The sequence below is a fragment of the Eubalaena glacialis genome, chromosome 6 (genome assembly GCF_028564815.1).
Source record: "Eubalaena glacialis isolate mEubGla1 chromosome 6, mEubGla1.1.hap2.+ XY, whole genome shotgun sequence".
Lineage (NCBI taxonomy): Eukaryota > Metazoa > Chordata > Mammalia > Artiodactyla > Balaenidae > Eubalaena > Eubalaena glacialis.
Window position 1 is genome coordinate 142,823,756 of NC_083721.1, and position 20,952 is coordinate 142,844,707.

The 20,952-nt window shown below is 51.0% G+C and overlaps 1 protein-coding gene across 2 annotated transcripts in view; it reads right to left on the reverse strand.

The window, feature by feature from the left end:
- Positions 1–7,654: 7,654 nt before the first annotated feature.
- Positions 7,655–20,952, reverse strand: part of RFTN1 (raftlin, lipid raft linker 1) — a 198,767-nt gene continuing 185,469 nt past the window's right edge. For both annotated transcript variants that reach the window (XM_061193694.1, XM_061193695.1), the window contains 3 exons: positions 19,998–20,101; positions 17,536–17,617; positions 7,655–9,022 (listed from right to left, as the gene is read on the reverse strand). In XM_061193694.1, coding sequence (XP_061049677.1) covers positions 8,603–9,022; positions 17,536–17,617; positions 19,998–20,101 — 606 coding nt within the window. In that variant the 3' untranslated portion in view covers positions 7,655–8,602. The remainder of the gene's footprint in view (positions 9,023–17,535; positions 17,618–19,997; positions 20,102–20,952) is intronic.

Sequence of the window (20,952 nt, forward strand, 5' to 3'; positions counted from 1 at the left end):
TGCTTTGTGCTTAGGAACCCAGACTGTCCCGGATGTTGAGCAGCTATCTTGATCCAATCTGAGCTCTTACAAACCCTGCAGGGGCCCGTTAGCCTAAGCTGGTCTCTTCCGTCTCATCCCCGTGTCCCATTTTGCTGTGCTCGAGTGTACCAAGATTCTGTCCATTTCTTTTTAATCAATATGATTGTGAAAAATCAAATAATACAAAAGCATGTAAAATAAAAAGCTGAAGTCCCCACCACCACCACCCCATGCCACTCCCTCACCTAGAACGAACTTCTGTGTAAAAATCTTGCTGGGTATTCTTTTAGACAGTTTACAGTGCATTAACATGGAATACATATGAAATATGTGTGCTTGTGGATTTCATTCTTTTAACACACTCCAAATTATGGATATATATCAGAATGTACTGTACCGTATCTCTCTGAATGACATCTAGATTGTTCCCAGTTTGGGGCTGTTACAATTTGCAGTGAACAAACTTGTTCATTTGGTTTTTGTGCACATAATCCTTTACAATTGCTAGAATTGTCACTTCTGGATCAAAAATTGACTGGTATTGTCAAACTGCTTTATAAAATGCCTGATCGATTTATAGTCTAATGGAGTATGAAAGTACCCATTCCCCTACCTTCTGGCTAATACTAGATATTCTAAGTCTTTCAACTGTTTTTCCTAGTCAGTTGGGTGAAAGTTGCTTTTTTTTTAAAAAACTTATTTCCTGATTGCTCTCTAGCATTTTTTTTTTCCTTGAGTGTTTTAGCTACTTCTCTTTCTTCTTTGGAGAATGGTGTGTTCACATGTTCTGTCCATCTTGATATCTGATTTGTAACTCCTTATGGAATGAATGTTAATCCTTTGTTACATGTATTGCAGATATTTTTCCCAGTCTATTAATTGTCCCTGAATTCTGTTTTTTATAATGTATACCAGAATTTTAAATTTATATATAATAAAATATATTTTCAGTCAGTCTTTTCCCTTGGTTTTTATGGATATACTTTCTTCTGATACTTTTGCAGGTCTTTAATCCACTGGGAATTAATTTTGTGCTGGATGAGGGATAGGGGTCCGACTTTTTCCATATGGCTGTCCAGTTGCTCAGCACCATTTATCACACTTTTCCCCATGATTTGAAATGCCTCCTTTATCACATACTGAGTCCCCTCACTACTGTTTCCTAAGTCTACTTATTTGTTCCTGCTCTGAAATCACACTGTTTTCATTACTCAAGTTTTTAGTATATTCTGTCATTTCTTTACCACATCTTTTTCATCTTCAGGTTATTTAAACACAAATAGGTCTTATCCATAGCGATATAACTTCAGTTTCACAGGTAAAGTTATAAAGGGGAAGTGACAGGGAATAGAAACTCTGGGGTTAACCTGAATTCTATGGTGGTCTGGATTTTGGTGGGCGCTCCAGTATCAACTGAACACTACAGAAGTACTTGGCATTTGACAAGTAGTTTGTTTTGTCTCAGTAACTTACAACATTTCTGTGAAGTAGGCAGTGTGAACAATGCTGTCCCATTTACCTACAGGGGAAGTGAGGGAGAGTGGTTAGATGGCTTGCCCATGTACACTGGGAGTGACAAAGCCAGACGTGTGGGACTCAGCCTCCTTCCTCTACGCTTGGAGGACTTTCCTCTCCACAGACTCCACCTTGGGTTTGTTCCCAAATCCTCCCTGCCGCTAAAGGGTGGGCTCTCCTCCATCTTTTGAGAGAGACTCAATTAACCAGAATACCCCATCACTAGAGCATTCCAATTGGTGAGATTTTTAAATCCCACTACGCCTCTCTGTTGTAAGGAGCCTAGAGAGAAGAAACACAGAATGAGAGTGTAGTTGGCTGTGTGGTCTGATGGAAAGAACATGGTGCCCAGCATCCAGAGACCTTGCTTCCTGCGTGACTCACCCCACCTTTCTCCGTAACCTGCTCGCGTCTGTCAAGTAGGTAGGAATGCGCAGCTTAAGTCCCTTTCAGCTTTACCATCCTACAATTTCATGATGGAAAAACGGGCCTTAGGGATCAAGGGGTGGTTGAGGTTGGCCGTTCTGATGAGCAATGAGCAAGGAGTGTCTTAACTGTCTTCAGATATTTGATTAATTGTGGCAGTGACTATTTGCATCTCCAGTGTTGACAGAAGAAGAAGAAATTGCCTTGGACTGAAGCAAGGGAAAAGTTTGGTTTGATGTAGAGGACTTTTGCACTCTACTGGTGATTAAATTCTGGAGTTGGGGCTCAAGAGAAATGGTGGAATCACCATTAATAAGAAAGAAAACTGACAACATTTGCCTATTGGGGCTCCAGTGGGCTGGACTGAGACAGGGGGTGAATTGATAGTTCCCTAGCTTCAAGAAAGGGAAGTTTTAGACAGTTAGCAACTTAGGCATTTTGTGGATCCAGAAACTGGCAAGCTTGCTGGTTGTCCTTCCTTCCAAGATGAGTTTCTTGTTATTTTCATTGAAAAATCAACAAGATAGATGGTACCTAGCACTGAAGGTTCACAGACACAGAGGTCCATTACAAGAAGCATTTTAATACTCACTCTGAAAAGTGAAGTCTATTTCTTACCGTCATTGAGCCTTTATGTTATTTAGAGGCAGCAGAAAAATCCAAAGCCATATTGGGTTTGATGACTAGCGAGCAACACATTTAACTGTGGAAGTGTAGATTTTACTGCATTAGTTAGAGGGTGGAATACTTTTCTTCTTTCACCAGTCAGCCAACATGGGGTCTGCATTTTTAAACCATCTTTGGATTGAATGAATCCCTTTACCCCATTTCTAAGACACAGTTGCCAGCCACGGCTGTAATTGCCAGCATCACCATTAGAATCATTTCCGGGCAGAACTTAGGCTCTGCCCCCAGACCCAGGATAAATAGTTCCCGTTACACACCCCTCACCTGTGATGTCGCCCCAGCCAGCTGCTTCTGGTTCCCAGCAACTCCTCTCTCCCCAAATTAAAGATGTGTTCTCTGGGTCTTAAGGAAAGGATCAAGATTTACATTTCAATGACTTTGTAGAACAATGTTGAAATTAGTGGTTCAAATCCTGAAAACGAATCCATGAGAGAGGTTCTAGGAAGGTCCTAAACAGGACAGGGCAGGATCACCGGAGTGTTCATTATTCTGAGGAAATGCCTTTGACGAGGACAATACTTGCTTGTTTCCGGTGTGACTGGTAGTTTCAGCACCTCTTCATTCTCCAGTCAATTGCAAAATCTTCAGAGCCCGCCCTCAGATTCCTCCTCCTCCTCCTCAATTCTTGCTCCTTCTCACTAACATTTATGTAGCACCTACTGTGTGCCAGCCAGTCTCTAAGCACTTGGCATGCATTCATTTGATTCTCACAGCTATCATCCGCATATTACACAGGGGTAAGTAACTTGCCCGAGGCCTCATGCCTGGGACTGGGGTCAGGCTTCTAGCCAGCAGCGTGGGCCCAGCATCCATGCCCTTAGCCACCAGGCACGCTGCCTCCCCGGGAACAGCTCCCCCGACCTTGGCCTTCAGGTCTCAGCCTCAACGCTGACCTCCTCCGCAAAGCCTTCCCAGCCGGCTGCACCCCCCGTCCCACGCCCGCCTTCACGGCCCCCTGAGCTTCTCCACGGCCCATGTTAGTGCAGTTACCACTCCTGCGCAACTGCTGGGTGTCTGCTGTGAGCTCCAAGGGAGCCGGGATTGGCTCCGTCTCCCCAGCACCCGGCACAGTGGATAGGAGTTAAAGCCGCAGGTCTGGGGAGTGAGAGATCTGACCCCTCGTGCCCACGTGAACGCACAGGGGCTGGGGAAGCCAGCACCTGCCGAGTGCAGGGGCCAGCGGCCTATGGCCCGTTAGCTTCGGTCTGGCCGCAGAAGCGATGCCTGGCAACAGGAACCTGTGGAGAACACTGCCTTACTTCCTCTTCTGGGGACAGCCACCTCAGAAACCCAGTCGAAGGTTCGTTGGGTCCTGACCTTGGATCTGATGGGATGCCGTCACTCTGGGGCAGGTACGGGAAACCCGGACTCCCCTGGGAGGCCGTCCCGTGCTGCCCACGTGGTGCCAGCACCTCCAGCAGGGCTGCGGGAAGCAGGGGTCATGCCCAGCTGCCTCCAGCCCGTCCCCTCACCAGCCCTCTCATGTCTTTAATCCCATCTGCTGCTCTCGGCCTGCTCAGGGGAGCCCAGCAGGACAGTCCCCAGGGCCAGCACAGCCCTGCACTGGGTGTGGGTGGTGAGCTTTGCGTCAGCGTATTCCTACTACTACTAATAGCCCACTGATTGCTTTGAGAGCTCCTCCTGAACTAGGATGATTTGTGGTTTAGAATGGGCCGTGATTAATATGTTTAGATTACAGATAAAACATGCTTCATAAGAAATGAATTAGAATGTCTCCTTCTAATGTTTTCTTGAAGCTGGTCCCATCAAGCATAACTCTAAAGTATGATCCAGTTAGAAGTCTGAAAAAATTCAGACAAGGATTGGACTGATGGTCAGTGTTTTGTTACTTATAGGCCACTAACTTTAAGACTCTAAATGTTATTACAATGTTTCTGTTAGGATGGGGTCCACTATGCTTTGTAACAGCCCATCGGGCTGCACAGTGGTGGCCACAGTGCCTATGGCAGCTGCTTGGATCCCCACCTCCGTAACCTGATCACCCCTGAAAACGCCCCATTCCTTCCAGACCCACTGTGACAGCTGCAGCCCCAGAGACTAATGACCACATGCACAAGCCTCACGCCAAACCCTGCAAGTCTTCGCAACTTTGGTCACCGGGGCCTTGTTAGTGCCAACGATAGCCTTTTTCCCTGTCGGCAACCACGGCAAAGTAAAATTTCCTTCAGGAATCCCCACACTTAAGAGGGACATGCAGGATGTAGGGACTGGGATTTAGGGGCTTATTTATTTTTTGTTAACAAGCATTTCATTTCACACGGAACAAGCTGTGATTCGACTCATGGCTGTCCTGCGGCCGTGGGTCTCACCCTTGGCTACACTGTAGAATTCTGGGGTGTTTTACAAATCCCGAGGCCTAGGCCACTCCCCAGGGCAACCACCCACAGTCTCTGCTTAATTATTGAAAAATATATCCAACTCTGGGTGATGCAAGGCATCCACCTGAAGGGTGCAGCTGGGATTCTATGCTTTTCAGAGTTGAGAGATGGGCGTGGTTTTTGTCCCAGCCTGCTGCTATGGAGCCTAGTTTTCAAGAGTCGTGATCCTTTAAGATATGGGCTAAGAGGTAATATTTGTATTAAATCAAAACGCTATATAGATGTTTCTGAGTATAATTGTGGAAAATGTCATTTTAAAATAACTTTAAAAAAACCATCTTCTTTAAAACTATCTTTATTTAAAAAAAACTGTCTTAAAATACCTAGAAATAAACCTGCCTAAGGAGGCAAAAGAGCTGTACTTGGAAAACTATAAGATGCTAATGAAAGAAACTGAAAATGGCACAAACAGATGGAAAGATATACCGTGTTCTTGGATTGGAAGAATCAATATTGTCAAAATAACCATACTACGCAAGCCAATCTACAGATTCAATGCAATCCCTATCAAATTACAGAACTGGAACAAAAAATTTTTTTAATTTGTATGAAAACATATATACATATTCCTTTACCTTCTCAAAGCGATCTTGAGAAAGAAAAGCAGAGCTGGAGGAACCAGGCTTTCTGACTTCAGACTATACTACAAAGCTACAGTCATCAAAACAGTGTGGTACTGGCACAAAAACAAATGTAGATCAATGGAACAGGACTAAAATAAACCCATTCACCTATGGTTAATTAATCTACCACAAAGGAGGCAAGAATATACAATGGAGAAGACAGTCTCTTCGATAAGTGGTGCTGGGAAAACTGGACAGCTACATGTAAAAGAATGAAATTAGAACATTCTCTAACACCATGCACAAAAATAAACTCAAAATGGATTAAAGACCTAAATAAGACCAGATACTATAAAACTCCTAGCAGAAAACATAGGCAAGACCCCCTTTGACATAAATCGCAGGAATATCTTTTTGGATCCGTCTCCTAGAGTAATGGAAATAAAAACAAAAATAAACAAATGGGACCTAATTAAACTTAAAAGCTTTTACACAGCAAAGGAAACCATAAACAAAACGAAAAGACAACCTACAGAATGGGAGAAAATATTTGCAGACGATGCTGCTGACAAGGGATTCATTTCCAAAATAAACAGCTCATACAGCTCAATATCAAAAAAGAAAAAACAAAAACCAAACAACCCAACTAAAAAAATGAGCAGACATAAATAGACAGTTCTCCAAAGAAGACATACAGATGGCCAAACACACATGAAAAGATGCTCTATGTCGCTAATTATTAGAGAAATCCAAACCCAAACTACAATGAGGTATCACCTCACACCAGTCAGAATGGCCATCATCAAAAAGTCTACAAATAAATTCTGGAGTGGGTGTGGAGAAAAAGGAACCCTCCTACACTGTTCATGGGAAAGTAAATTGGTACAGCCACTATGAGGAACAGTATGGAGGTCCCTTAAAAAACTAAAAATAAGGCTACCTGCAATCCCACTCCTGGCATATATCTGGAGAAAACCATAATACGAAAGGATACATGCATCCCAATGTTCATTGCAGCACTATTTACAATAGCCAGGACATGGAAGCAACCTAAATGTCCACTGACAGATGAATGGATCAAGAAATATGGTACATATATACAATGGAATACTACTCAACCATAAAAAAAGAATAAAATAATGCCATTTGCAGCAACATGGATGGACCTAGAGATTATCATACTAAATGAGGTAGGTCAGATAGAGAAAAACAAATATCATATGATACTGCTTATATGTGGAATCTTTTTTAAAATGATACAAATAAACTTATATACAAAGCAGAAGTAGACCCACGTAGAAAACAAACTTAGGGCTACTGAAGGGGAAGGAGGAAGGGAGGGATCAATTAGGAGTTTGGGATTAACATATACACACTACTATGTATAAAATAGATAACCAACGAGGTCCTACTGTATAGTACAGGGAACTACTCAATATTTTGTAATAATATATAAGGAAAAAGAATCTGAAAAATACATATACATGTATAGCTGGAAAAAAAAAACCTATCTTCTCTTCGAACAGAGCCTTCAGCCTTTCTGTAAGCTCGGGGGCTTGGGTGCGAAGTTTGCTCAAAAATCAAAAGGAAAACGACTGTACAATGTGGCTGTGTAAGGGTTTTCAATTCTGCCCTATAAAAATATATTAAAATGTGTTTTATTTTAGCAAATTTGCAAGCAGGGAAAAGACTTACCTCATTAAATAATTTACTTAAAAGCTTGGAGACATGCTTAGAAATTGACGTGGGGCTTCTTGTTTGTTTTAAAAAGGTACTTCTCTCCACCGCCCCGGGGTGATGGGAGGTGGCCGTGCCCTGACTTACCTGGTGGCACCTGAATCCCGCTTTCTGTCTTCTTTCTACAAATGACGAGAAAGCAGAGCATGCTCAGCTGGCTCCGCTGCTTCCACAGAAGCTTCGATCTCTCCTCCAAAGTCATCCAGCTGCTGCCAGGAGTTAGAAACTTAGGAAGCGTGCATGGGGGACACGAGGCTATAGGACTTGTCGCTGCAACATGATAGATACTCAATACTCACAGTGCACTAAACTCATAGATGATTTATTGCTTTAAGTAACTAAACAAGAAAGAGAAGAGACAGGATGTTGGTCAAAACGGTTGACACTCTCTCCAAGGTTTGCCAGCTGCATCTACTTAAAGCCACATTCTGGACGATATAAACACATCATAGCATACATGGGAAGTGACTTGGCTAATGACACATGATTAAAATAGCACGTAACAAGGGCTCGCCGCCAGTCTTTTTGCCTTGAAATGACAGAAAGAACGTGTGTTCATGTGATGTGCTGAATACAAAATCTTTAAAAAATTTTTTGGCATTAATACTAACACAGAATACTTTCTTGGACATTCCGCAGGAGTGGGTACACACACAGAATTACCTCTTCATTTTCAGATTACCAGTATCTATGGGAACACTCGGAGAAAAGCCAGGAGGTGGGGCACCTCCCCTCCCAATGTTATTTTCTTTGCCAAAGCAGCGGGGTCCGGGGGGGTTAGATGGAGAAAGGCAGCCGACTGGGCACCAGGGGTTGTTACAATCACCAAGTAGCTGCAGCAGACAGCACGGACTGGACACGGCCATCTCGGGGTGTGGGGATGAACAACTCAGCCTTGACTTGTAGGCAGGGAGGCCCGGGGATTGGGCCCAAAGGCCCCCTGGAGGCTCTGGGTGGGGGTGGGCACAGGCACTGGATGGGCCAGCCCCTCCCTGGAGGAGTGGTGTGGAGCCGGGGCTGGGCCTCCAGCCCCCACGTCTGGAAGCAACCTGCCCTCTTGTGTTCTAACACCAGGGCCTTACGGCACATTTCAAATGGATGTGCAGAAACCAACACTGTCAGGGACCCAGCCCTCCTCGGAGGGCTCAGGTAAGCTCACAAGGAGAGGTCAAGCCAAGCCGAAGGGTAACACATGACAGCAGGGCACATCAGCCCCCTGCCCAGCCGGCACTGTGCCCCAGGCCTGCCAGCTCTTCACGCCTCAGCGCCACCTGCTGAGCCTCTGCTGTCCTCTGCTGCTGCGGGCTCTGCAGCCACCTCCCCGGCATCCTCTCTAGGATCAGGACCGGGGTGCCCAACGCAGCCCCCCGCCGGGGCGGGGCTGTGGCCGAAGGGACCGTTCTGCACGGCCCCAGCCTCCACCCAGAGCCGGCCGTCAGGACGCAGCTTTTCTCCCGGGACCTCCGCCTGCGCGGGGACCTTCACCTCCGCGGAGGCCCAGTCCTCCTGCTGCAGCCCCGGCACACGGTTTTCCACGTCTCCAGCTTTGGGAAACTGGTCTTCTAGATTCCTCTCATTTTCCTCTGCTTGCTGCTTTCCTCTGGCACCGAGTTTACCTCTGGATTTCCTCATCTGCCTGTTGTGTATTTCGTCTCGGGAGAATCGCCACTGAAACTAGAAATCAGAGAAGATGGGGATAAATACATGCAGCCTCTGTGAATCTAGAGCTTCCCCTGGACGTTTGTTTGCATTCACGCCCACGTCACTTCTGGCAGCAAGACGCAATGCCCGGTATTCCTGGAGCAGGGCATTCCTGGCACCAAACCGAATCACAGCCCAAACGTCACACCCACCCAGAGCCTGCCGATCCTGCCATGGCGTGTACTTTAGATGTGGATTTCAGGGTTTTGTGGGGGGCGAGGGGTATTTCTTTCAACTGGCCCCATACCAAAAGCCTGGGAAAGGGGGTGCTGAAATTCTATCGTTTGGAGAACCAGGATGGGTGAGGGGACACGGGCCTGTTCTTCCTAAGTGCCAGGGCTCTGGCCACTCCCTTCCACTCTGAGCAGCTGTAGGTACCCCGCACTGGCCACCCCCTCATCAGATCACCCCAGTCAGAAGGGCACAGAACCCGGGTGCTCAGGTCCCCCTGCAGGACGGGCAGGCTGACAGCCCCCAGCCGAGCCCCTCTCTGAGTCCGGCCACCTCCCCAAAGGTCTCACTCCCTTCCAGGGGCAAGCTACGACCAATGACTGGTCCAGGCACAGACAACGGCCCATCCTGCTGTTTCCAACTCTGGGCAACTCTAAAAGGCCATCCCTGCTCCAGAGCTACCATCACAGCCCAACATCTCCCTCTGCCCACTCCTGCGCCCTCCTTCCCCAGCAGGTGTTATTCCCAAGGGCACTCCCCCTAAAACCGCATCCAAATCCATCTCAGATGCCGCTTCCCAGGGAGCCCCACCTGCATTTCCCTGTGGGACAGGGAAGTCTACGGAGCTCAGAGAGGACCAAGCGCACGGTCAGTAACAGAGCTGGGCAAGGACGGGGTCACATCGAAGCCGTGGAGGGAGACCGCCCACGTGAAGAGTCCACCCCCCCCACTGGCCTGTGTTCTCATCTATACAATGGGGGGAGTAACTCTAACTTAAATCAGGGTCGATAACTTTTTCTGTACAGAGGCAGGTAATAACTATTTTAGGCTTTGCAGGCCTTATGTTCTCTGTTGCAGCCATTCAACTCTGCCATAGCACAAAAGCAGTCACGGGTAACGCGTGAGCAAATGGGCATGACTGTGTTCCAATAAAACTTTATCTACAAAAACGGGCAGTGGGCTGGATTTGGCCTGAGAGCCGTAGTTTGCCAAACTCTGCCTTAGAGGGTATTTATTTCGATTCAATGATGCCATAATCCACATAGCAGGCTTAGCACTGTGCCCAGCACACAATATACCAGGTGTGTCTGCTGTTACCATTACTGACACAAGATGTGAGTTCAGAAGGTCAGGGATGCCATCTGTCCTCTGCGCTCCTGCATCCCTGGGATACAGCACGGAGCCTGGTGCAGAGAAGGTGCTCAAAACCTTTTGTGAGATGGATGAATGGAAGGACGGCGGAGCCCGGCCAAGCTAGCCAAGCTCCCTGTTTCAGGGGAGCCGGTCCTGAAATTTTAAGAGTCAAAACACAGCTTGGGGCTTAGTGAGGAGTTACTGGTGCATCCACACATCAGGTCTGGCTGATCTCCAGAAAGAGAAATTAATTTGAGGAAGAAAAGAGGAGGAAAAATTCAAAGTCCTGCTGAGTCTGCTGACAGCAGGAGCTGCTCTGGAGGAAGACAGTTTGGGAGCCTGTGTGCTTGGAATAAATCCGGGCGAATGAGCTGAGCAGACACAGAAACGTGAAGGGTGGTAAAGGAAGACTCGGAGAAATGGGTCCCTGTGTTTACAAGGAGGGATGCGCTCCTGGGTAACAACGCAGCGAGGACTGTGGCCTTCTTCCACTCCCCAAACATAAGGGGTCCCCCAGTCTTCCTGAGCAAAGGCCCCTCCGAGCCCTGCCATCCCGGGGCCCAGGTCCCCGGTGCTGAGTCAGAGGCCAGGAGCTGCGTGCTGCACACCTGGGGTGACGCCAGCCACAGGGTCCTGGGGACGTGCCAGGCCCAGCTGTGAGAGGCACGGAGAACAAGAGCGAAGCCCCGAGAGGAGAGTGCTGGGTCGGGGAGGACTGGAGTCAGGAGGCCCCGGGGAGAGACAGGTCTGGCTGGGAAGAGAATCGGGGGCCTGGACCCCGGGCAAGGGCCTCAGCCACCCCGCAGGTGCAGCTCCAGGCCCCAGGGACACGTGGTTGCGCTTGAAGTTCCACTTCTTTCTTTCGTTTCATTTCTTTCCACTTGAGTCGCAGCACACTGGTTTCACCAAATATGGACTTAAATGTAAGCCATTCTGTGACTGAAAGAAAAATAAAGGGAGCCATCCGTTCGAATGACTTCTGGCGAGGCTATTTCCTAAGGCTTTATCATGCATAGATAAATCTGAGTACTTTGCTAGGAAGAAGCAAAAATGTGCTATGTAAATTCTTAAAAATCTGCCAACTTTGTGGTGTTTTCGGTGGTAGAAGTCTACTTCCTCAAATAAGACATCTGCCGAAACACACTCAGGGCTCCGAGGCTGAACACATCCTGGGGTTCGTGTGTTGAGCCCCTTTTGGACAAGACTGGTAAATTTGAATATTCCATCAAAGAAGAGGAAAAGGAGTGAAGTGCGTGCTGAGGTTAGGATTTAACATTTATCCTGTCTTCCTCCAACCGCCCTCCCCACAAATCCCAGATGAGTTCACCTACAATGTTGGCTGGGTTTCCCCAGGGCACTCCTTTTTGGGGGTTCTCTTGTACGATGGCTGATGGACTTCCCTCTGGGGGTAGTTTGAGCTTCTTCCACCCAAGCCATGAGTTTCCAACAATGGACCCCCTCTGCAGGTGAAGTGGTGCCTCAAACCCCACCCCAAAGGCACCCACTTCAGTAGACACTGCCAAGCAGGCATCTTGGGGCCCCCTAACCACCAGTGCAGGACCAGGACCTCTGACCTCAGCACAGATGCTGCAGCCTGCAGCGCCAGCCCTGCATGGCTCTTGGGTACCACACAATCGTGGTTCATAACTGCTGCCTTGTCGTGTGCAGAAGCTGCTGCATTTTAATTCCAGCCCAAATGGAAGAGCCCTTTTTTTTTTTTAAATGGATGTCTCCAAACAGACCCTCTGCATTTTGCATATTCTTAGAAAAAGGCCAGTCAAACTGGCCTATATACAGCGATCTGAGAGGCAGTCAACTCTCAGAGAAGCTGGAGGAAGTTTTACTTTTGCCAAAAAACTGGGGAGATTGCTCCGGCTGAAAGACCCTAAATGCTAAGACACCAAAGCATTACACGTAGTGTGGTGGCTAAAACCCCGGTTCAAACCCCAGTTCTGGCATTCGTTAGCTGTCTGTCTTTGGGCAAGTTATTAATCTCCAAAAGAGCTGCCCCTGCCCCCAGGTCTGGGTGCACACCCCGGGGGCCAACTCACACCGTAGTGGATGGGCACGGCACCCTCTGCGGGTGGGCGATGTATAGCTGTGCCCATTCTACCTGTGCCAGACTCCATCCTGGACCCTGGCTATTTTCTAATGCAAACCCGATGTCCTCTCAGAGGCTGCTCTTGCTATAAATAAACAACAGACTCATGGTTCCTCGGGTGCCTGGCCATATCCAGTTTCCTGTAGAGGATCACACTGCATTGATCTCCTGATATAATACGACAGAAGGACACAGACTGGAAAGGGCCTGTGGCGGGCACACCAGCCACTTTCTCCAGGACCCTGCCTGGGCTGCTGGGCAGAGAAAGATTTGGGACTGTCCATGCCGAGCTGGATGGGAACTACTCCAGCCAATGTTTTTCTGTCCTTCGGAGTCATCCCAGAAAAATCTGCCAAGCCAAATGTCTTCGAGGACTGCACCGTTTTCTGTGTCCTCAGATGGGGAGTGGTGATGTCACTGACTCCCCAAGCTGCCCGGGGTCCCCAAGCCACCACAGCTGTCCCGGTGCTGCAGCCAGGTCACCCGGAGGCTCTGGCTGGACTCTTCTCCTTTCCTTCTCTCCTTTTGAAGGGGGCATTCTCATGAAGCAGGGAAGTAGCAGTGGCCAAAACTCAGGGTCTATATAATCTAAAAGCTAAATGTTCTGAGTGTCTCACACTGTGACAAGCTTTCCCATTTCCCTGAATCCCCAAAGCGGTACTCTCATTAGGCATTGTTAGCACCATTATTATGATGAGCATGTAGAGGGTCAGAGGGGTTAAGTAACTTGCCCAAGGTCACACAGCTAGAAAACAGCAGAGCTGAAATTCAAACACAGGTTCTCTGGCTCCACACTAATCTTCCATCTGCTCATTCTTGGTGGGTGAAAAGGCTTTAGGCTCATGTTCTGGAAGGAAGGGAGGAGAGGGAGCCAGGGGGAGAGGGCACACACCTTCGGAATAGCTCAGCCCGTCCCCTAAGTGCCTCAGCTTTCAGACTTCATGGTGTTGTTAGGATTCATCTGCTAGGTCAGGTGCTTGACTCATGAAGCCAAGTGGTCAGCTAATGCAAGTCCAGCTATAACTGCCATGAAAGACGCTTTGGTTTGTCTTACTAAAAACAAATATCTACACTGAAGGCTCCCTGACAGGCCCATTTTTTAAAGATCAATAATAATAAAATTTGAATGGAGATCCACAGAGTGAGCCTGGAAGGGGCCCTAAACTATTCAACTCAGACACTGGCTCTCAGACTCGAGCGGGCATCAAAATCACCTGGAGGGCTCCTTCAGACACGGGTCCCCCACCCTGTCCCGGAGTTTCTGACTCAGGGGGCCTGGGGAGGAGAGGGAGACTGGCATTTTTAACCAGCTCCTGGGTAATGCTGGTACTGCTGGTTCACGGGCCACAATGTGAGAACCAATCAGGTAAGAACAGCACCTGGGCAGGGTTTCACCGCGTGGAACAGGGTCCCCGGTCCTCGCACAGCCCCAGCCCTGCGTCCCTGGGAGGCCCTCCTCCACCATCGCGCCCGCTTCCCTTCACCAGCAGGCGTCCCTTCCTCCTTTGCTGGGGACAGTCACAGTCTTCACGGAACAACCGAAACTACAGCTGGCCCTTGGACGATGCAGGTCCACTTACACGCGGATGGTTGGCAAGAGTAAAAACTACAGTGCTGCTCGGTCAGTGGTTGGTGGCATCCTTGGTTCGGGGAACCTTGGATACGGAGGGCCCACTACAAATTACACTCGGATTAACCTCCACGTTGTTCAAGGGTCGACTGTATTTCAGATCCGAGGCGGTAGAGCTTTCCGTGCGCAGGCTCTGAGGGGAGAACTGTAGCATCCACAGCCTGAAGGGTGCATCACATCCTGAGCAGTTCCAGGGCGAGTCTCTGAACCCAACCAGCAGCTGCAAGTTGAACACGGTGGATGGGCCTTCCTGAGCCAGGGCGTGTGTGGCACGTGAGTGTACTGCCAGTACCTAAACTGAGAAAAACCCCAACGAGCTGTCCATGCCACAAGTACGTGCAGAAGAGGAAACATCCTCCGCTTTACAGCAGCGTGTGTGTCCAGAGCTCCACGTCAGCAGGGCTGGTGATTTAATTCACACATTAAGAAACTGTCTGTATCTGCCTCTACTTCAAGTAATTTAGTGGGAAGGCAGACTTCTCCCGTGTCGTAGAAATCACCTGTTACCTTCCAAGGAGGTTAATATTTGCTTTGAAAGCCACACTCAGAGGTACACAGAGAGGTTTCTTTCAAACGCTGAAAAGTCTTGACTGGAGGATTTTGTCCACTTGGCTGATTAAAGAGGACTACATATGCTGCATCCTTGATGTTTGAATCTTGAAATCTCTTGTCTGAAATTTCAGTGCTAGACATACTGTGCATGTCCCAGGCTCAGAAGTTTGATTATTCACTCATTGATCCAGCAAGTATTTGTTGAGTACTAACTAAAAGCCAGGCACTGGGCATACAACAGTGAGGACAAAAAGGGTCTGCTCTCATGGAATGAACGTCTGATTCTACTGGTGGAGGACTGATCACAAATAATTAGAAACGGAGAGGAGAGGAACGTGGTTCTTCCCAGTGAATCACAGAGGAGCCTGGCTTGGTCTAAACGGAGAGAACACCATCCCCAAAAAATACAAAGGAAGAGAATATCTGGGGCAGAGGAACTGCCCAAGCAAAGGCCCTGTGGCAGCGAGGGGCATGGACGCGCATGAAGGCCAGAGTGGCTGGAATGCAGAAGATGGGGGCCAGATCCCACAGGGCCGTGTGGACCACCGTACAGGCTTCCATCTTTATCTTAAGAAAAACCCAAAGCTTTAGAACCATTTTAAGCAGTGGGGTGACACGATTCAATTTACTTTTTTTGAAAGTTCACTTTGGCTCTGAGTGGAGAACATATCTGCAGGGGAGACCTGTCATCAGGAGATTGGAGTAGTCCAGGCAGGTGGTGATGGAGAGAAGAGGGGGTTCCAGAGTGTCTAGGACCTAAAACAGATGTGCCTTAAGGACAGACTGAATATGGTGGGAAGGAGATGGAAGCACCAAGGGCAACCTCTAGGTGGGTGGGAGCCTCTGGGCCATGGAAGCGCTGTTCCTCTAAGGTCGGGGGGTGGGGTGACGGCCGGTGCGGGAAAGGGCAAGGTCACGAGTAGCCGCAGGGCAGGTGGAGCTGGGCTCCCAGGGGAGAAGCCAGGGCTGAACATGCAGAGGTAAGACTCGTTGACACAGAGGTGGTGAGTGAGATTTTCTCACTCTGGGGGTGGATGAGATTTTCTAAGGAAGAGGTGAGAGAAAATGGGGAGAAATGGGGCTAGAAATGAGGAACTAGGTGGGAAACCAGGCGAGAGTGGTGGAACAGCCGAGAGAAAACGGTGCTTCGAGGGATGGAGGGCACGAACAGTGTCAGTGACGCGGGGGGCTAGGGCACGGTGAGGATGGAGCCATGGCCACGGGGCGGGGGGCACGGTCTCCTGGGAGCAGGATGATGACCCGTCAGCTGAGTGAGGAGTGGATGACGGGGGTGATGGGATGGTACAGTCCCCCCATCTGGGGCTCTGACAGTGAGGTGGCCTCCCCAGGTCACACAGAGAACAGTGCTTGTCACCCCAAGAATGAGCCCTGGAATGAGCAGGGATGAATAAGCCCTTTCATGAGAAAGTCTGCCCGGGTTCATGCAGCTAACTGGGGGTGGACGTCTCTACTGACCAGAAAAGGCTGACTCCCACCTCCCTGGATTTTCCCTGAGGTACGCTGTTCTACTTTCTTACAGCAGCCTTAAAGCTCTACCCCTAACATCTCCCTGCCCTCAGGTTTCCACTGGCTTGTCCCCTCGGTGAGATGCGCAGAATCAAGCCACCTGTCTGTCCTTTGGGATCTGCTGGCACCACAACCAGGACGCGCTGGCAGGAAAAGGCAGTACCACGTCCTCCTCGTCAGGGCAAACGCTGGGCTTTGCCTGGCGTCTGGCGGGAGACCTCGGCGGTGCTGCTAGAATGTCACTGCGTGAATGCACGCGGCTCCGCAGCCCAGGCCAAGCTGTGGCTGGTGGCAGCCCGGGGCCATCCGTCTTCCAGCTGGTGGCTGACTGCTCCTGGTGGGTAATGGTGGCTTCGGTGGCTGCCTTCTGGTCCTCTGCTGCTGTCACCTGTCACACTGGCATCTCCGAGCTTGGAGAGCTCTTCCTCTGCACTCCACCCCAGCTGGCTCTGGAGCTACTTCCTTGGAGTTCCTCCCACCAGCGGCCCCCCCCTTGGATTTGTTGGCTGCAGAGGGGCTGCTCCAATCTGTTCACTTGCTTGGTGCTCCTGTCCGGGCTCCGTGTCCCAAGAACACGAGGAACCGCGGGTAGGGAGCTCAGGGATCGTGCCATGCGAGGGGATGGGCGGGTCCGGTGGGCTCTGCCCCACAGTGTGGCCTTGTCCGTCACAGGGGGAGCCAGCTGGCTCCAGGGGCTTGGCAGGTTCCCTCGACTCTCTTCCCGAGTGACCGTGAACACCCACGGGAGGAGCACCCAAGGGGGCAAAGCACGGGGGTGTGAAGCCTCGGAATCATGTCACACAAGGGCAGGACTTGGCCTCAATCTCAGGAAACACGGTAAAAACTCTGGGAACGGCCACGTCTCTCAGTGCCACTGTGTTCTGGGACAGTTCACGTGACGTCCAGGGAGAGGGGAAAGGCCCCTGGCCATCCCAGGACAGCCTGGCCTGAGGACTCACTCCACAGGGGAGATGCCCTCTGTCTGTACCAGCCGCTGCCACTCAGACCTGCAGGGTGGGGCCTGTGGGGAAGGTGGTCTGGCAGGTTCTCTCTGCCAAGATTCCCAAACTTCTGACGTCCCAAGGGACCCACGGGCAGGGCAGGGCGTCAACCAGCTCGTAAGGAGATTAAGTGATACAGAGAAGCTGGGCGTGAGCTCAGCCGTCCCAGCCGGAGTCAGACTGCAGCTGCCTTCCCACTCCCCCTTCAGCCTCGTGAGCGCATGGCGGCCTGAGCGTCCTCGCGGGAGGAGACCGGCGACAAGGCCCTCTGGTGCCCTCATCTGCCCGGATGTGACTCACGTTGCCGAGCGGCTCAGGTGTCCCCGGGCTCTGGTGAGCAAAACCCAGGAGGGCAGCCAAGGTCACTCACCTTTGATTCCTTCTTCTTGATTTTCTGAGGTAGACACGGTCTCTGAAGAAAGACAACCTGCTTGGTGGATACGTTCCCCTCCCTGTAACACAGGCAGAGCTGAGAATGAGTCCTTTATACCTGGAGGAGCCCCGCACCTCACACGGAGGCCGCCGTCCTGAACTTCATCCAGGCCGGCTGCCCGTGGGAAGGAAGGTGGCCGCCCGAGAGTGAGAGGTCGGAGGTCAAGAAGCCCCCCACCTTCCCACCCCCAGGCCACCCACCCTTGCTTGCTATCTCAGGGGCCCAACTAAAGCTTTGTGTGCACCCTTGAAAGGCAGCTTCCTGGCTGAAAACCCCCTTTCCTTTTCACTGTGAAGTGAAATGACAGCTACCATCTTGGCCAGATGATGACAAAGTGGCCTCAGTGAATATCAGAGGGTGGAGGCCTCTTCCAAGTCTGTCTTTGGGAATGAGGCCGAGGAGGGACCTGGTTGGTCTGGGATGGGCGGCCAGTGAGGACCTGAGCGGTCACAGGAGCCTGGGCAGAGGGCCTGGCTACGCACGGGTCCCGCCCACCGCCCGAGTCACCCGAGTCACCCTTGTGAGTAGCCAGAACTGGCATTAACGAGCGGGCTGGGGGCACTATTCATTTTTATGGCACGGGGGGTGCGCCTTCCTCCCAGGAAGGCAGGACCTCAAGGAGCTGCCTTTAAAAAGGTGCTAGAAATATTGTGACGGAGACCATTGTTTTCTGGCCACCCCGAACCCCACGCCTTCGGATCACTTTCTTAAACCTCTATTTGGCAAACGTCTTCTCTGCTGAGGTGATGTGTCACTACATGGGGTGTTGGAGGGAAAGGAGGGAGGGGACTAGCATTTTCTGTTTTGTGCCCAGGCCGGGCTGGGCGATTGCACTCGGCGCTCCAAACGATGGGACCCCTACTTTCACCAACGGGACGGGACAGGACAGCTCAGCTTGGTCAAGGAGCAGGCCGGGGGTCACACAGCGGGGATTGTGCCCGGTCCCACGCACTCTCCACTGCACCGCAAGGGTCATTTAAGGCCAGGAAGGTGGAGGATCACAGAGGCTGATTTAGAAGGTGGGCCTGCTTGAGACAGAGAGACCGTCCCCACCCTCCGGGCTGCGAGCACAGAGCCAGCGGGGGCTTCACGTTCAGATACATTCTCAGGGCGGCTCTCGTCCTCTGGAACGGAAGGCAGGCAGCATTCTTAGTTGCACGGACTAGGAAACTGGCTCAAAGCAGCTACGTGGACTTGACCAAGGTAGACAGCAATCGGCCGACTCAGGACTTGGGTTCAAGCTCTGGGTCACAAATCCGGGGTTCCTTCCCCTCCACGGCACCACCCTGTGCCCACAGAAATCTTGGCCAAGAAGCAACACGGAAATCTCCCGGTGGCCCAGGGCCCAAGGGCGGCTGCAGACTGGCTCCTGCAGCTGCACAGACCCCGGGGGTGGGGGACGTGATGAGGGCCCAGGAGAGGCAGTGATGGGCGCCCACACTCCCGCCTCCGTCTGGGCTCTGGGGCTGCACCGCCTGCCGTCCCCCAGGTCACTAGCTTTGCCTCAGGCCGTCCATCACCTGCGGGCGTGAGCACGCAGCAGGACTCAGGGAGTGCGGGGCTGAGGGCCACGGGAGGGGGCACCCCCAGAGGTCAGCAAAGAGGTGGCCCGTTGTAGACTGAGGGTCTAGTCGCGGGTTCTGCCACTTGCTGGCTGTGTGGCCTTTGGTATGTGATGGAGCCTCTCTGAGCCTCAGTTTCTTCATCTGTAAAATGGGAACCATATCTATGCTTACCACCCCACAGGTAGTTAGAAGGACCAGCTTGATAGCAAACCCAAATGACAGATGGAAGGGCTTTTAGGGTTGGTAAGACTAGGATAAGCCCACGGGCTCAAGGGACGGCAGGCAGAGCTGAGGGTGGACAAACGGCCATGAACGTGAAATCGTAGGGAGGGCCACAGCCAGGGCTGAGACTCCAGGGCCTCACGTCCCCTTGGTGGGGCTACTGACCAGCGCCACGACCTTGCGCTAGCGCTTCAACCTCCCTGGCCACACTTTCATCAGCTATAAAATCGGTTAAATACAACCAAAAAAATCCCACCTGACCTCACAGGATTTTTTGAGGACTAGATGAGACTTTGCATGCAACGTGCCTGCCTAGTCCAGCACGGGGCACACAGCAGATGTTGAGTTTCTTTTGCATCTGAGAGCCCTGGGTCCCCTCAGCCCAGGTGACAGGCTAGGCAGCAATGGCTCACTGGCCGAGGCTCCCCACGTGGGAAGAGGGGTGCTCCGGGTGGGGGGGTAGTTAAGACTCTGAAATCCTGGCCCTGCCGTTTCCCAGGTGGAGAACTGATGTAACAGCACCAGACTCACAGGGATTCAATAAGTTACGCACGGAAGAGCTTATGGGGAACAGTGCAAGTGTTCAGTAACAGTAATGATGGTTATTGTTACCTCGTTTTCTTGACGACAGGAGTTGGCAGCACGCAGGTGAGTTGCCAGCCGTAGGCGGCCAGCGAGTTCAGCAGGGGCACGTAGTCTGTCTGCACCTCGACACCCTGGGGAGAAAGGCCACAGTCAGGGCTGCAGCTGCCTCAAGCCAATGAGGTCTGAGGGACGGAGAGGGGACCGTCCAATCCGCCAACCCAACAAAGCAGAAAGGGGCGGATGCCCTGTAGCCTGGGGCCCTACTCCAGCTCCGAAGATGCTTCAAGAGCTTGGAGCCCAACTGCCAACATGGGATTTCTTTCCAGCCCCGACTCAGTCTGTGCAGTCGGCAAAGAGATAGAGCCAAAGGGTTGATCCATTCATTTTGTTTTATTCTCTTCTGGACAAATAGCCTCCTGTGAGTTTCACTGAAGAAACACCATCACTTCTCCTCCAAGACGTACCTAAGCCCATGACAACACCCGCTGCTCAGATGGTTTCAGAGCGTCTTGTGGGGAGTTAAATTACATTTGACAAACGATCAAGTCATCTGCATCCAGCCACAGCGGCAACACACACACACACACACACACACACACACACACACACACACACACACCCTGCACGTGCACACAAACAGGGAGCTCCACCTGTGTTACACGTCCTGCCGTAAAGGAGGAGATGAAAGCTGTTTCATTTGAAATCAGGGAGGAGCGGGGGGGAGGGGACTGACGCTTGCCTTTCCATTTAAAACCCCAGTCCTGCTCCCACAGGGAGACAATCCCACTGAGAGGCCGCCAGCCCGGGCCTCACATCCTGCTTTCTCGAGAGGCAGGCTAACTTCCGACTCCAGCCCCACTCTCTGCTCGGTCAGCTCCTGGTCGTGGCTTCAAGCACTGCTGACACGTGTGCAGAGTCCTTCCAGCGGAGGCCGCCACAGGACTCATTCAGCAAGTACCTCGGAGCCGAGGTGGGTCGGAGG